Source organism: Gymnogyps californianus, chromosome 5 (genome assembly GCF_018139145.2).
Source record: "Gymnogyps californianus isolate 813 chromosome 5, ASM1813914v2, whole genome shotgun sequence".
NCBI classification, from domain to species: Eukaryota; Metazoa; Chordata; class Aves; order Accipitriformes; family Cathartidae; genus Gymnogyps; species Gymnogyps californianus.
This window is the reverse complement of record NC_059475.1, coordinates 29850627-29863795: the sequence shown is the minus strand read 5'-3', so window position 1 is coordinate 29863795 and position 13169 is coordinate 29850627. Positions and strand designations below refer to the sequence as shown.

The 13169-nt window shown below is 40.3% G+C and overlaps 1 protein-coding gene across 1 annotated transcript in view; it reads left to right on the top strand.

Annotated features, from left to right (window-relative positions):
• The window catches only part of EHD4 (EH domain containing 4), a 34795-nt gene that overhangs the window by 5160 nt on the left and 16466 nt on the right, over positions 1-13169 (top strand). The window contains exons 2-3 of the mRNA XM_050896989.1: positions 3636-3812; positions 8759-8856. Of these exons, the coding sequence (XP_050752946.1) occupies positions 3636-3812; positions 8759-8856 (275 nt within the window). The remainder of the gene's footprint in view (positions 1-3635; positions 3813-8758; positions 8857-13169) is intronic.

Sequence of the window (13169 nt, the reverse complement as noted above, 5' to 3'; positions counted from 1 at the left end):
TGTAGTTTTCTGTGACCTAGGATCTGCGACTTCTCTCATGTGCATTTGATTCAGTACAATGTTCTTTACTGCTGCTCTGGGAGCTTCTTGTCATGTGTGTTGCCACCTTATGAATTGCTGCCTCTGTCAGCAGAACTCTGGGAATGACAATTCATATCAAGAGAAGAACTTAGTGATGAGTCTCATAGAGATCCTTTCCCTCTTAATAAAAAAGAAGGGCAATGAGTAAAAGCAGAATTGAGAGACTTTGAAGTAGAATGTTTTATTGTGGCAAGTTAAAAGTCTTATTTTAGAAGTTAAAAGTATATTTGATCTTTCAAAATCAATGCTGTGGATAAGTCCAGTATGGCTTTAGTGAGAAATGGTAGCGGCTCTTGTGAGTTAGCCTTTGCATCCTGTTTTAGAGGGCTCTAGTCTGCAATGATGTTCTGTCAGGAGGCAGGAACACACTTTTGTGTTTCAGGAGTTTAGCTGTTCGCTACGACACTTAAGGTCCTGGGTTTCCATGCATAAAGGGTTCAACTGCTGAGCTATCAAAGGAGTTTTGTCTTCATTTTGATACATGATCTACTTCATGAAGATGAGGGATCTGTATTGTACACTCCTGAATGTGCAGAGAGGTTTGAGTGTTGGGGGTTTTTTTGCTTTTGGAGAGGGGTTAGTTTTATTTCTCTGTTACTGTGCATTAGGTACAGCTTATTCTAGAAGTAGAACAAATCGACTTTGGTGTGTTCTGGCATGACTGTTCTTGTGTTCTTCCTTTCCCACAGTTGTTAGCATTGACATTTTTTTCATTTTTTTGTCTGGAAGCAGAAAGCTGCAGGAAATCTCATGTAAATACCTGTTCTATGCTTTAAACCTCCCAGATCATAGGTTGAGCTGATTGGAGCCAGTTTGCTAAGGCTAGTGGAAAAAGATCTTTGAAATGTGTAGTATATATTTAGTTCCTTAAATTCAGCTTCTGTGCACTGATCTATAAAGTCTGTGAATGTATGGATATTGAATTTCAAGAGAGAGATTGTTGAGCAAGTACAGATACATTGTAGAATGTTTTTTTGCAGCAAAAGCACCCTGCAAGTCCTCTCAAATCAATATTGCTTTATGAAATTGTATTGGGTTTGCATGGCAAGGTTTTGGTAGTGGGGGGCTACAGGGGTGGCTTCTGTGAGAAGCTGCTAGAAGCTTCCCCTGTGTCCAACAGAGCCAATGCCAGCCTGCTCCAAGTCAGACCTGCCACTGGCCAAGGCCAAGCCAATCAGCAACGGTGGTAGCACCTCTGGGATAACATATTTAAGGAGGGGGGGAAAAAAAAACCACCTGGGCAACTGTAGCCGAAGAGAGGCGGGAGAATATATGAGAGAAACAGCTATGCAGACATCAAGGTCAGTCAAGGAGGGGGAGGAGGTGCTCTAGGTGCCGGAGCAGAGATTCCCCTGCAGCCCGTGGTGAAGACCATGGTGAGGCAGGCTGTCCCCCTGCAGCCCATGGACGTCCACGGTGGAGCAGATATCCACCTGCAGCCTGTGGAGGACCCCATGCTGGAGCAGGTGGATACCTGAAGGAGGCTGTGACCCCGTGGGAAGCCCACGCTGGAGCAGGCTTCTGGCAGGACCCGTGGAGAGAGGAGTCCACACTGGAGCAGGTTTGCTGGCAGGACTTGTGACCCTGGGGCGGACCCATGCTGGAGCAGTCTGTTCCTGAAGGACTGCGCCCCATGGAAGGGACCCTTGCTGGAGCAGTTAGTGAAGAACTGTAGCCTGTGGGAAGGACTCAAGTTGGAGAAGTTCATGGAGGACTGTGTCCTGTGGGAGGGACCCCATGCTGGAGCAGGGGAAGAGTGTGAGGAGGCCTCCCCCTGAGGAGGAAGGAGCGGTAGAGACAACATGTGATGAACTGACTGCAACCCCCATTCCGCATCCCCCTGTGCCATTGAGGGGGGAGGAGGTAGAGAACTCAGGAGTAAAGTTGATCCTGGGAAGAAGGGAGGGGTGGGGGGAAGGTGTTTTTAAGATTTAGTTTTTATTTCTCATAATCCTACTCTGATTTGATTGGTAATATATTAAACTAATTTCCCCAAGTCGAGTCTGTTTTGCCTGTGATGGTAATTGCTGAGTGATCTCTCCCTGTCCTTATCTCGACCCATGAGCCTTTCATTATATTTTTCTCTCCCCGTCCAGCTGAGGAGGGGGAGTGATAGAGCGGCTTTGGTGGGCACCTGGCGTCCAGGCAGGGTCAACCCACCACTAGCAAAAAAGCCATAGTGCTGTTGGATTAAGGGCCAGAACAAACCTAGTATTCAAAGACTAATGTTAGTATAGACGTGCTCAAACCTAACTAGTGCTGTCATTGGATGTAGGACCATCACCTTTGCCTGAAGAAGAATTCGCATTTAAATCCAGCTTTGATTATGTAAAAAGTTAAATTATAGTTGGTTAAAATTGTGGGGTTTTTTTAAGAACTCCAGGGTGACATGGAACCCATGGAATTAATAATTACGAAATGACTTGAGTTGATCGGAGAATTTTAATGCTCCTGTAATGTCAAGTTACAGCATACTTGAAGACAATTTGGTCTTAGTCTTGAGGCAAACATTTTCAAGATGGTACTGTTGTGAATGAGGACGATAGCACTCATGCTTTAAAGTTAAGCAGGGTTGTCTGCTTCTGTTTTTGAAAAGTGGCAGTTGTCATAGTGTAGGCTGGAGGAACATTGTAAGCTGGAGGCTTGCTTGATAGGCTTGGGGCTTCTCTTGCTTCCTACTTGCCATCCAGGAAGTGATGCAGACAGGCTTTTTCTGTAAATACGTGCTCCGGTTCCATTAAGTTTTAGCATTTAAATACGCACATCCTTCTTTTGAGACCTTGTTGTCTGGAAAGTCAAGACTTTGTGTATCAGACTTGGTCCACTGAGTATGTGCTGTCTGCATCTCTGAGTGGATTACTCAAAGGGAGATGCAAGATCGTTTCTGTTGGTACAGCACTGCCTGACTCGATGCCTCTCAGAAGTATGTTACTGTTAGGCCTCAGGTTCTGCAGGTCTGACTTAGTTAACAATTACTTTTTGATATGCGGGTCAAAAGAAAAAAATCCTTTCCTTACTCCCAAACAGATGTAACTGTATTGTCTCATAACTGTGTTCTCTGCCTGTGGTAAGATGAGTTAAAATTAGTAAAATCATACTGAGTTCATCGAAGAGTTAGATCTGCCAGCAAACTGACGCTGCTCACGTGCTGTTTCAAACCGCTCCCTTTTAGTACCATCAGCATTTGTATGGGCTTGAAAACACACAGAAAAGCAGTAATGTCTTGTAGTGTAACCTACAGCACTGGGATCATTGGTAGAAGCATCCACTTGAGTGGTTCAGGTGCTGCAGTTGAGGGAATACTTCCACCCTGTTTTTGTAAAGGGATTTACTTTATCCTTTTACCTAGTTGTTGTGAAAAACTGGAATTCAGTTGTGGTTTGGTTTTTTTTTTTTCTCCCTAGTTAATAGAAATAATGAAATGCAGGAAAAATGTAATTTTATTATTCTAGAGTGTGTATATCCTTGGGAATTTTCAAGCAAATTATAGGTATTTGCTTTTGCTATAGTTCACAGTCATTCATTCTGTTACTTTATGTACTCTCCATCTCTAGATACTTGCTCGAACAAGACTTTCCAGGCATGCGGATTGGTCCAGAACCTACCACGGATTCTTTTATTGCTGTGATGTATGGAGATTCAGAAGGGAATATTCCTGGAAATGCCCTAGTTGTTGATCCTAAGAAGCCATTCCGCAAACTCAGCCGCTTTGGAAATGCTTTCCTGAACAGGTGAGACCTGTTTGCTTGCTGTCTTTTGATTTTTATGTTTAAATTTCTACTTGATACCATCTTCAAGCACCAATGTTTTTTACTAAGTTTTTTCTGCTGTATTTGTTTTGAACAGCATGAAATAAATATTCAAATACAAGCAGGAGTGGTGGCAGTTCAAGTGAATTAAAAAAAAAAAAGCAGTACTAAGTAAGGTAGTACTAGCATAGAGCTGTGTACACTTCGTAAAACTTAAAAAAAAATTTTAAAAGGTAAGGAGTGTTTATATATTCAGTTATCAGACCAGAAAATCGTTGTTAAAACCAGTTCACAGAAAACTGCTGAAATGCTCCACCAGCTAACTGGTTTGTAAGGCATTACGCCAGCTGGAACTCAAGATCAGTTTGGGCACAAATTTCCCTGCTCAGTAAACTGGTAGATTAGTACTATTACGAAAAACTACCATCCGAAAAAGGAAAAGAACTTTTCCCTTTGATGCTGTCTTGTTCCTTTATGCTGATCTCACCTGAGGTCTTGGTATAGCTCTTCAAAGTTGTGAATTGCTGGGATATGTAAAAAAGCCTACAAGAATGGAGAATATTTGAATATGCCTTCTGGATAAAGTACATATTCAAGCTGTTAAGTGTTTAATTTTAACTAGCTGGTCTTCAAGCAGTTCTGTAGGCCAGGATGATAGCGCTAGCTTCTGGATGGTTGCTGGGTATTTGCAAAAAAGGGGAGAGTTGTTCAGGGGCTATGAATATTGCCATGGGTAACTTAAGCAGCAGGCTAAATGATAGAATCATAGAATTGTTTAGGTTGGAGAAGACCTTTAAGATAATCAAGTCTAACCGTAAATATTTCCAGTTAAGAGTTACTAACAACTTTGTGCTGTGTGAGCAATCACCTTGTTTTCTTCCTGTATTTGATGGTGGCTTGACATGGAGGCCTGGTTTTGCAAGCCAATTAATCTAAATTGGTTTTCTTTTAACAATAAACTTTCCTGTTTGGCCGATAAACACTGGCATATGTGTTAAAAGTTTGTCATGTACAGTTTTATCTCTGCTTATTCACAGAAGAAAGTTTATAGCTGCTTATAGTTGGCTTGGCTATCACTTTGCTGAGAGATAAGAATATGTGCTGTGGGAAGCTGCAGTCAAGTCCCATTTTAAATAATAGTTTAGTGGTCCAAGACCCCTTTCTGTGAGATTATTGGCTAAGTCTTGTCCTCCAGATCACAGTTCTATTTTTTTCCTTTTCCCCACCATTGTGCTCTCTATGAAAAGTTAATATAATTATACTGTAAATAGTATTTTGCACAATATTCAAATATTGACACAGAACATGTAATAATACTAAATGTTTCTTTGGATGAATGGGTTACATAATTTTTTGGCTAAATCATCTGTCTAGCTAGTTGTCAGGTCTTGAATCTTAGGCAAGCAAGATTATTTGCTAGCTAAAAAGATGTACATTCAAGGTAACTGACTAAATTATTCCAGTTCTTTTGGTGACTGTGGTATTGTTATATTGCAGTGCTGTAAGCAACCTTATCTTCCCCAACATTCTCATTTGCTCCTTAGTTTTGCAGTGGAGGTCTAGGTGCTTATATTCCCCTAGCACCACGCTTGGTCTGCCACTATGGTCATATTGCTGCTTTTTCAAAACTGTCAACTCATTTCTCTTTCCTGCTTTACCTAGTTGAAAATGTCTTAGGCTTTATTTCAGTATCTTTGAGTAGGTTCTCCCTGTCGTCTTTACCTGCGGTCATACTACGTATTTTGCTTTGCCTTCTCTCATTTGCCATACTGGCAGTGACAATGCTTTATACCCAATATTACATTTTTTACTCCTGTCTTAATATATTTCTCTCTACTGTTCTCTTCCCTTCACCCCTGCTTTTTTTTTTTTTTTTTTTAGTGATTTCACAATCCTAGTGTTTTGTTTTGTGGAAAGATTTAAGGTATTACTTTTACAAGGCTATGGACAGTTAGACTGTGAAGTCAAGTGCCCTTTTCATCTAAATGTAACATGAAAGGAAACAGTGACTGAGGTAATGGAGAAACTAAAAACAAACAAGAACACAGTAGCACAATCAAGGCTTGTACTTACTAATTAGCCACATTAATTTATTGATGTTACCTTGCCTCTTTTTTCCATTACCCCTTCTTATTTCCCCCTGTATCTCACTGCTTGTGATAGATATCTCTGTAAGGCTCCTGAGTGTAGAAACTTGTCTTTTATTTCTCCTGTGTAGTTTTAAGGAAAGTTGGGGAGGAAGGGGGTGGGGACGGGACCTAGTGTGGCCTTGGATGCTGGTTAAAGTGAGAAAAGAATATTGCAGTATACCAGAACATCACAGAAATAAATTGGTGCTGCTGAGAAGAAACACATGGTCTTGCTCTAGTCTAATGGGTATCTGAATGGACACAAAAAAGGAGTATAAATTCTTACTAGATTCTTTGAGTCATCCAAAGTTAATCTAAAAAAAAAAAACTCAGCAGATGATTACAATGTTGTTGTTTGCAAAAATGAAATCAATGTAACATATTTTTGCAAGGATAGTCTAACATTGCTGGTTTTCTTTAACAGTAGTTTTATAACAATATGAAAAACATGACAGTATCAAAGGTCTAATGTGTCATAAGCAGTTACAGTCATCTCATTTGCACAAGTATTTTTATAAAGCTTTTTTTGTGAAGGTCTCTTGTCGTTAAGGTAGATAGTATGTAGTTTGCTTTTTATGAGGCAGAACTTAAAAATCACACTTTGTACGGGTCATGTAAGAAATAGTGGTTCAGAGCCAAATCTCAATATTCAGATACTATTAGCATTACAGTTTTAAGTTGCCTGAAATATTAGTTTGATGTAAGATTTTTAACCCATCTGTTGTCTTTAGATTATGGATATATTCTAAAAGCTACAGCCAGTTAATTCTGAGTTTATCCTTCTGTTTCATATCCTTTTCCTATATACTTTCCTCCTCCCTTTGCCACTAATGACTGCTGCGAAGACTGCAATGTCTTTCCATTTCTGAGGCCCGTAGTTCTCTATTTTCTTGCACAGCCTTTTCCAGCTGTCCCAGTTTGGGTGATGCCTAAGTCAAAATACTGCCATATTGTTCAGCTGAAATAATGGTGCCTGTTGCCTTGTAAGATAGGCCTAGAAACATCTCAGTGATACTAAACAAGTGCTGGGCATTCTAAAGTAATTTTAAAAAAATGAAAATTCAGTCTTTACACTGTTCCAAATTTATGAAAGCTACTTCATGTTGTACGCACTAGTGATGTATATTTTTGTAATGGTTAACATGGTAAAATGTATTTTCTTTGTTGCTTATGCACGTCCACTATGCTTCCACAAAATGTGTTTGCTTTAACATAGTGTCTCCTTTAGGTTTTGGAAAGTTCAAAAAATGTTATTTTATTCAATAGTACCTCACTGCTCTTTGAAAAGCATCTCTTAAAAAGATCAGCCTTAGTGGAAAAGTTTGCTTCAGGATATGCAGTATTTTCTACACCTGATGTTCCACTAAAAAAAAACCCAAAAAGGGTAGTGCTGTTTACATACCCTAAGGTTTTGTCGGGCTAAGATGGCTGCCATTTCTTTATCCCCTCTTGGGTTTCAGGGAGGGGCGTAGCTGATGCTGCCATTTCTGTCGTACCCAAGAAGGGATGCTGTGTGCTTTTGTTACAGACTCATTACTACAAGGTCACCTGAAAAACAAGGTGAAGTGAGGTGTAAGGATATTTTTCTTCCTGATTTCCTTTGAATCATCTGGATCATTAACTGTCCAACAATAGCTTCCAAATTTTGATATATCTTACATTTTGTATCTGATACTTGACTGCCTGAACTCTTCCTAACTCAGATTATCTTTGGTCTTAAAGTTCTTGTTTGACCTTGGTACAGTTAAAATTTGCTGACGGTGATACCCTATTTCTTGAGATAGCGTGCCTTCTAAAGTGATGGGTTAACGCAGGGCCTGAGCCTGCGGCTTAACCCTGTGCTAGGCTGCCTCAGGGAGAAGGGCCACTGAGCTCTGCAGCATCACAGGAGGCGGGTAGGTTACACTGTCTGCTTGTTAGTACAGTCTTCAGCTGCTACCCAATAAGAAGATTAAACTCTTATGCAAATCTCTTAAAGGCAGTTTGTGATGAAAGGAGGTGAAGTTCTTCAGCCATGAACTGTCCCAGAAGCATCGGAGTAGTTTGGATTTAACACACAAAGTGTTCTGCATAACTCTGAGGCCTCGTGAATTATTTATTTTTCATACTACCACCACTGAATTTGTCCTCCATTGCAGAGGCAGGAGGTTATTGTTTAGAGCCTGCTGTGTGTAATTTGAGCTCTCGATTCTGGCAGCGTGAAAGCTTTTGCTCGGTTTGTGGGAGAAATACTGTTGTTTTTCAGTCCTCCGCAAGCCCCATCTAAGGAGGGTGGTGGGTTAGAGACAGGGACTGTTCAAATGCTGCCAGAGCAGGTGAGAGGGTGACTTGCCAGTAACTGGAATATAAATATATTGCCAGTATGGCTTTCTACTTGCTTCCCTTTTCTTTTGAATCTCTTTGAATTTCGGCAAAAGTTGGTGTACATGAAGAATTGTTTCTTGTGTATACTACTTTTAGTCATAGCAAAATGTTTTGTTTTATGCAGTCTTTTTAATGTGTCATGTATGGCCCATGTTGTCAGCTCTTGCAAAATTTGGAATTTTATCAGCACTTAGACATATGGTTTTACAAGGTTTTCTTGTTTTTCCTTTTTTTTGAGAAGCTCTCTGTTCACATTTTGTTTTCTTAAACATGTATTGTTGCCAAACATAGGGGTTCTTTAGGACTTAAGAAAACTTTTTTTAAAATCTCACTTGAGTCTTTCTAAAAGCAGATATATAAAGGGGAGTTCTCAAGGGACAATCTACATGTGAGCTAGAGCTATGTTAATGTTTTTTCTCTCCTCCTTTCCTGCAGGTTCATGTGTTCTCAGTTACCTAATCAGGTACTGAAGAGCATCAGTATCATCGACAGCCCTGGCATTCTCTCTGGAGAGAAGCAGCGCATCAGCAGAGGTGAGTTGCAGGGCTTGAAAATAACTGAGCTCACTAACTATTTTTGCTGTACTGGACAAGTCGTCATCCTAGTCTGTTGGGGGCCTGTTTTAGTGGTTTTGAGTGGTGGTGTGTCCGAAACTTTCTTACTACAAGGCCTATTAAACCCATGTTTTAAGGCTGGAAGTAGGGTTTGGAATTTTTTTCTCTTGAAGACTAGTGGGGTTGGGATTTCTATCATCTTGCTGCTATGGCTGCAAATGGCTATGGTTGCATGGTCTGTTGACTAATTAGTGCTTTGACACTCCTGAGAAAAAGCCTTATTTCCATCATTTTGATTGCTTTCCACAAGGTAATAATGAATAGACTCATATGTACTATTGAAGTTCATGAATGAAGAAATGTTTCATAATAGCTATAGCTCTTCAAGCTGGTCATGTTTAAAAACTGAGGGGTTTGGGCTATAAGTAAGGTGCTTTTATTGTAGGCACAGCTGCTAGTGTTGCTTCTTAAGGTTGCTCAGTCATGTCGTAATATAATTTTCAGTCAAAAGAGTGAAGGTAGCAGGAGGAAGAGGGAATGAGAATTTTTTTTAATAAAATGAAAATTCTGTGAAGAAATGAACCCTGTTTTTAACATGCTGTTTAAGAAATTAGCCTGTCTTTGAGAAACCATTAAAACAAAACAGCATGATGTAAATAACTTTCTTCCTTGTTTCCTTCAGCTGCATTTAAGTGCATGTCAGAGGTTTCTGTGGAGTTGCAAATGGTAGTGATCCAGTGTGTGGCTTATGCTGCCCTCTGTTTTCAGACCTTTGCTTAAGAAACAGAAACTTGGGAGGGGGGAAGTAATCAGTTCTTTAACATATCACACCTGGGATTCACTGAGGAAATCCTGGAATGAGCACAATATATGCCAGCGGTGCAACTGTAGTCTTGTCTTTACATTGCACTGACAGAATAAGAGACTAACTTAAGACACTGATCTAAACTATGCTTGCTCAGTAAACTGGTCTACTAGATGTTTCTGGATTCTTTGTTCAGTGTTTGAATGTGTTTTTTGTCCTTTTTATTGTTCATATAGTCACGTAAAGCATTCATCATGGGGAGAGCTGTGTTTTCCTATATGTGATGTATTGGTGAACTAGCAGAGATGAACAGCAATGAGTGCTCTACATCTGTGCAAGCAAAGGCTTGCATGTTGCCAAACCAGATGAGTAAAACAAATACTGCAATTTGGCACTCTTATTCCTAGGCAGAAATTACCAAGTGTATAACTAATCATCTTTAATCTTCTCATAAGATGTCCACAAAATATTTAAGTCTCAGTTTACACAGAGTCTGATAAAATTAAAGATGGTCTTAAATCTCCTACTTCTGCTTCTCCGTTTTGGATTCCAGCTCCCTTTTTCTTCCACCAAGAAAAATCAGGCTCATCTTTCTCCCTCTCTGCTTCTTAAATCAAGGGAAAATGATGCTTGGCAGCATTCACGTATCTGCTGCCACTTCCATAACAGTATGGAAGTGAACATGAAATAAGCAGAAAACTAGAGCATCATATTAATATGCCACTGAAAAAGTGAGCAATTGTGTGACAAAATTCAACACCATTAGGGATTGCTGTGGAAGTTCCAGACTTCACGTGTGGGACAGTTGTGTTTCACTCCAGGTTCTTTCACTGGTAGTCCTGTGTTGCTTAAAGGACCATGGCTCTTCACTGCCATCTAGAATTGCTCTCATAACTTAACAAAACATATGACTGTTGTTCCTTTATTGCTCAGAATTCTTGATGGTATGTGCCTAATCAATTGTTTTTATGGCCTAGCTGGCATGCCCTTTGATATGGTAGACTTTCACCGAAGTTGACAGTACTCAGTCATAACCTCCAACTCTTACCTGTTTCACAGGCTTTAACTTGACAAGTTTGCGTTTCATGAATTTTTTTTTCAGTGTGTTAAGGATCGTCTTGAATATGTAACTTGGCATAGTTCTTTTATCACAAATGTGGTTCTCCTGTATGCTGTTTAGCTTTAACCAGTGTGGTTGTACCATAAAAAAGGTTTTGGGAGTCAGCTTTAGAGCAGTTCTCTGTGCCTCAGGTTTGCAGGGCAACTGCTGCCAAGGTTTAACATTTCATATACTTAGGCATCAGCATACATGAAGTACCTACAAGTCACTGTATAGACCTATTGCATGCACCTATTGCATGCTCTTATGATTAGGCAATACTGCCCTTACCCATGTCTGAAATATTGCATAGTCAGATATATTTCCTGTATATGACTTTCGGGCTGCTTATGGGGTTTTCATACAGGTGGTTTTGTGGAGTACAAACTTGACTTGTCCTGTGGTGCTGCACACAGCAAGGCCTGTCTGACCTGCTTCCTGAAGGAATTGGAGTGACTTCAATGTATTTATGCTACAAGTCTAATTTAGCACGTTTTGAAGTTTGAGTTGCTTAGATTACTTTTTAAATCAACGTATGCAAATGTAAGCAGGATTCTACAAGATGTTTTCTGCTGTCCCTAAATGTGTCTCTGTCAGAGAAGGTTCTGTTTGTACACCTTCAGACCAACAAAGGTTTTTTCCTACAAAATGTGTGTTGTTACCCCTTAAATTCACTGGCTGCTTCTGACTGAAAAAGGTTGCAGTTAGTGTGCTTCACTATGGGAACTGCCATTTCCTTTCACTGTGAAGGTGATTACAGACTTAAACATACCGATGCTTTTCTGTGCTTGCCAAGAAAGCTCTAAATATACAGGGTGATTCTTCAGAATTTCTTTTCTGACAATTTCACAATTTTGTGTTTCAAAATTTTATAGTTCAGCAAATTTTTTAAGCTTTCAGTTTCTTTCTGTTTCTCTCTTAAACTTTTGTTTTTCTTATGAATCTTGCTGCTATTTTCTAAATAATATATACAAGATGAGATTTTTCATAATTCAGTAATGGAATATGACATTTAATAACCCCTGTGTCGTGGTTTAACCCCAGTCAGCAACTCAGCACCACGCAGCCGTTTCCCCCTCCCCCTCCCAGTGGGGTGAGGAGGAGGAAAGCAAAGGAACAAAAAGTAAAACTCGTGGGTTGAGATAAGAACAGTTTAATAACTAAAGTAAAATATAATACTAACAATAGTAATAATGAAATATAATAATAATAGTAATGAAAAGGAATGCAACAAAAAGGGGGGGGGGGGGCGGAACCAGTGATGCACAATGCAATTGCTCACCACCCACTGACCGATGCCCAGTTAGTTCCCGAACCGCGATCCGCGCCTCCCAGCCAGCTCCCCCCTGTTTATGTACTGGGCATGACGTTCCATGGTATGGAATACCCCTTTGGCTAGTTCAGGTCAGCTGCCCCGGCTCTGCTCCCTCCCAGCTTCTTGCACACCTGCTTGCTGGCAGAGCATGGAAAACTGAGAAGTCCTTGGCTTAAGATAAGTGCTACTTAGCAACAACTAAAACATCAGAGTGTTATCAACATCATTCTCACACTAAATCCAAAACACAGCACTGTACCAGCTGCTAAAAAGAAAGTTAACTCTGTCCCAGCCAAAACCAGGACACCCTGGTAAGTATTCTTAGATGCTTTCTATTCTGCACATTATTGGTGTCTGTTCATATCTGAATTTTTAAATTAGCTTTCTAGAAATTTAGCTTGTTTCTAATATTGGTGAACAGCAACTTTTCTTATTGGTGATGTTTTAATGTGTTTGGAAGAATAACATTACAGGACCTCAGTGTAAAACCTTCACTCATTGCTGTTGGTGTTTTTTTCCATCTTCCTGTGAGCAACTGCTTACATATTTGCCTATGAATGGATGTAACACCTGCATAATGATAGAATTTGACAGGTATCGCTAGGAGTAAGGTGAAGCCTTCTGAGACCAACAAAGCAATCAAATGTTAACTTTCAGTTTTGAAATGCAGGAAAACAGTAAAGGAACTATGTAAAAATACAGGATATGCACTACTTCCCAGCATGTTTTATTTATAACTCTGGAAAGCATCCAGGCCATGGATGAAGGAGCTGATCGCTTTCTGAAGGGTCAAAAATACACACAGAGTGCAACATTCAAAGCTGTCTTTCTTGACACACCTTTCCCGCTCCTGTTGTTGGCAGGAGGATGTGCCAGAAGCTTCCTGCCTGTCAGTTCAGGGGCTGCGTAAGTGACTGGAGGAGAACGTGCAGACGTGTGCCAGCATTGTCCCCCCGGTCAGACAATGCCTGTCCCTGTGCTGCTTCTGCAGCATCACTGGTGACGTTCACAGAGCCCATGTCAGACAGAAATGTGCGTATGGTCTGCAAGATTTGGAAGGAACAATGAGTGTA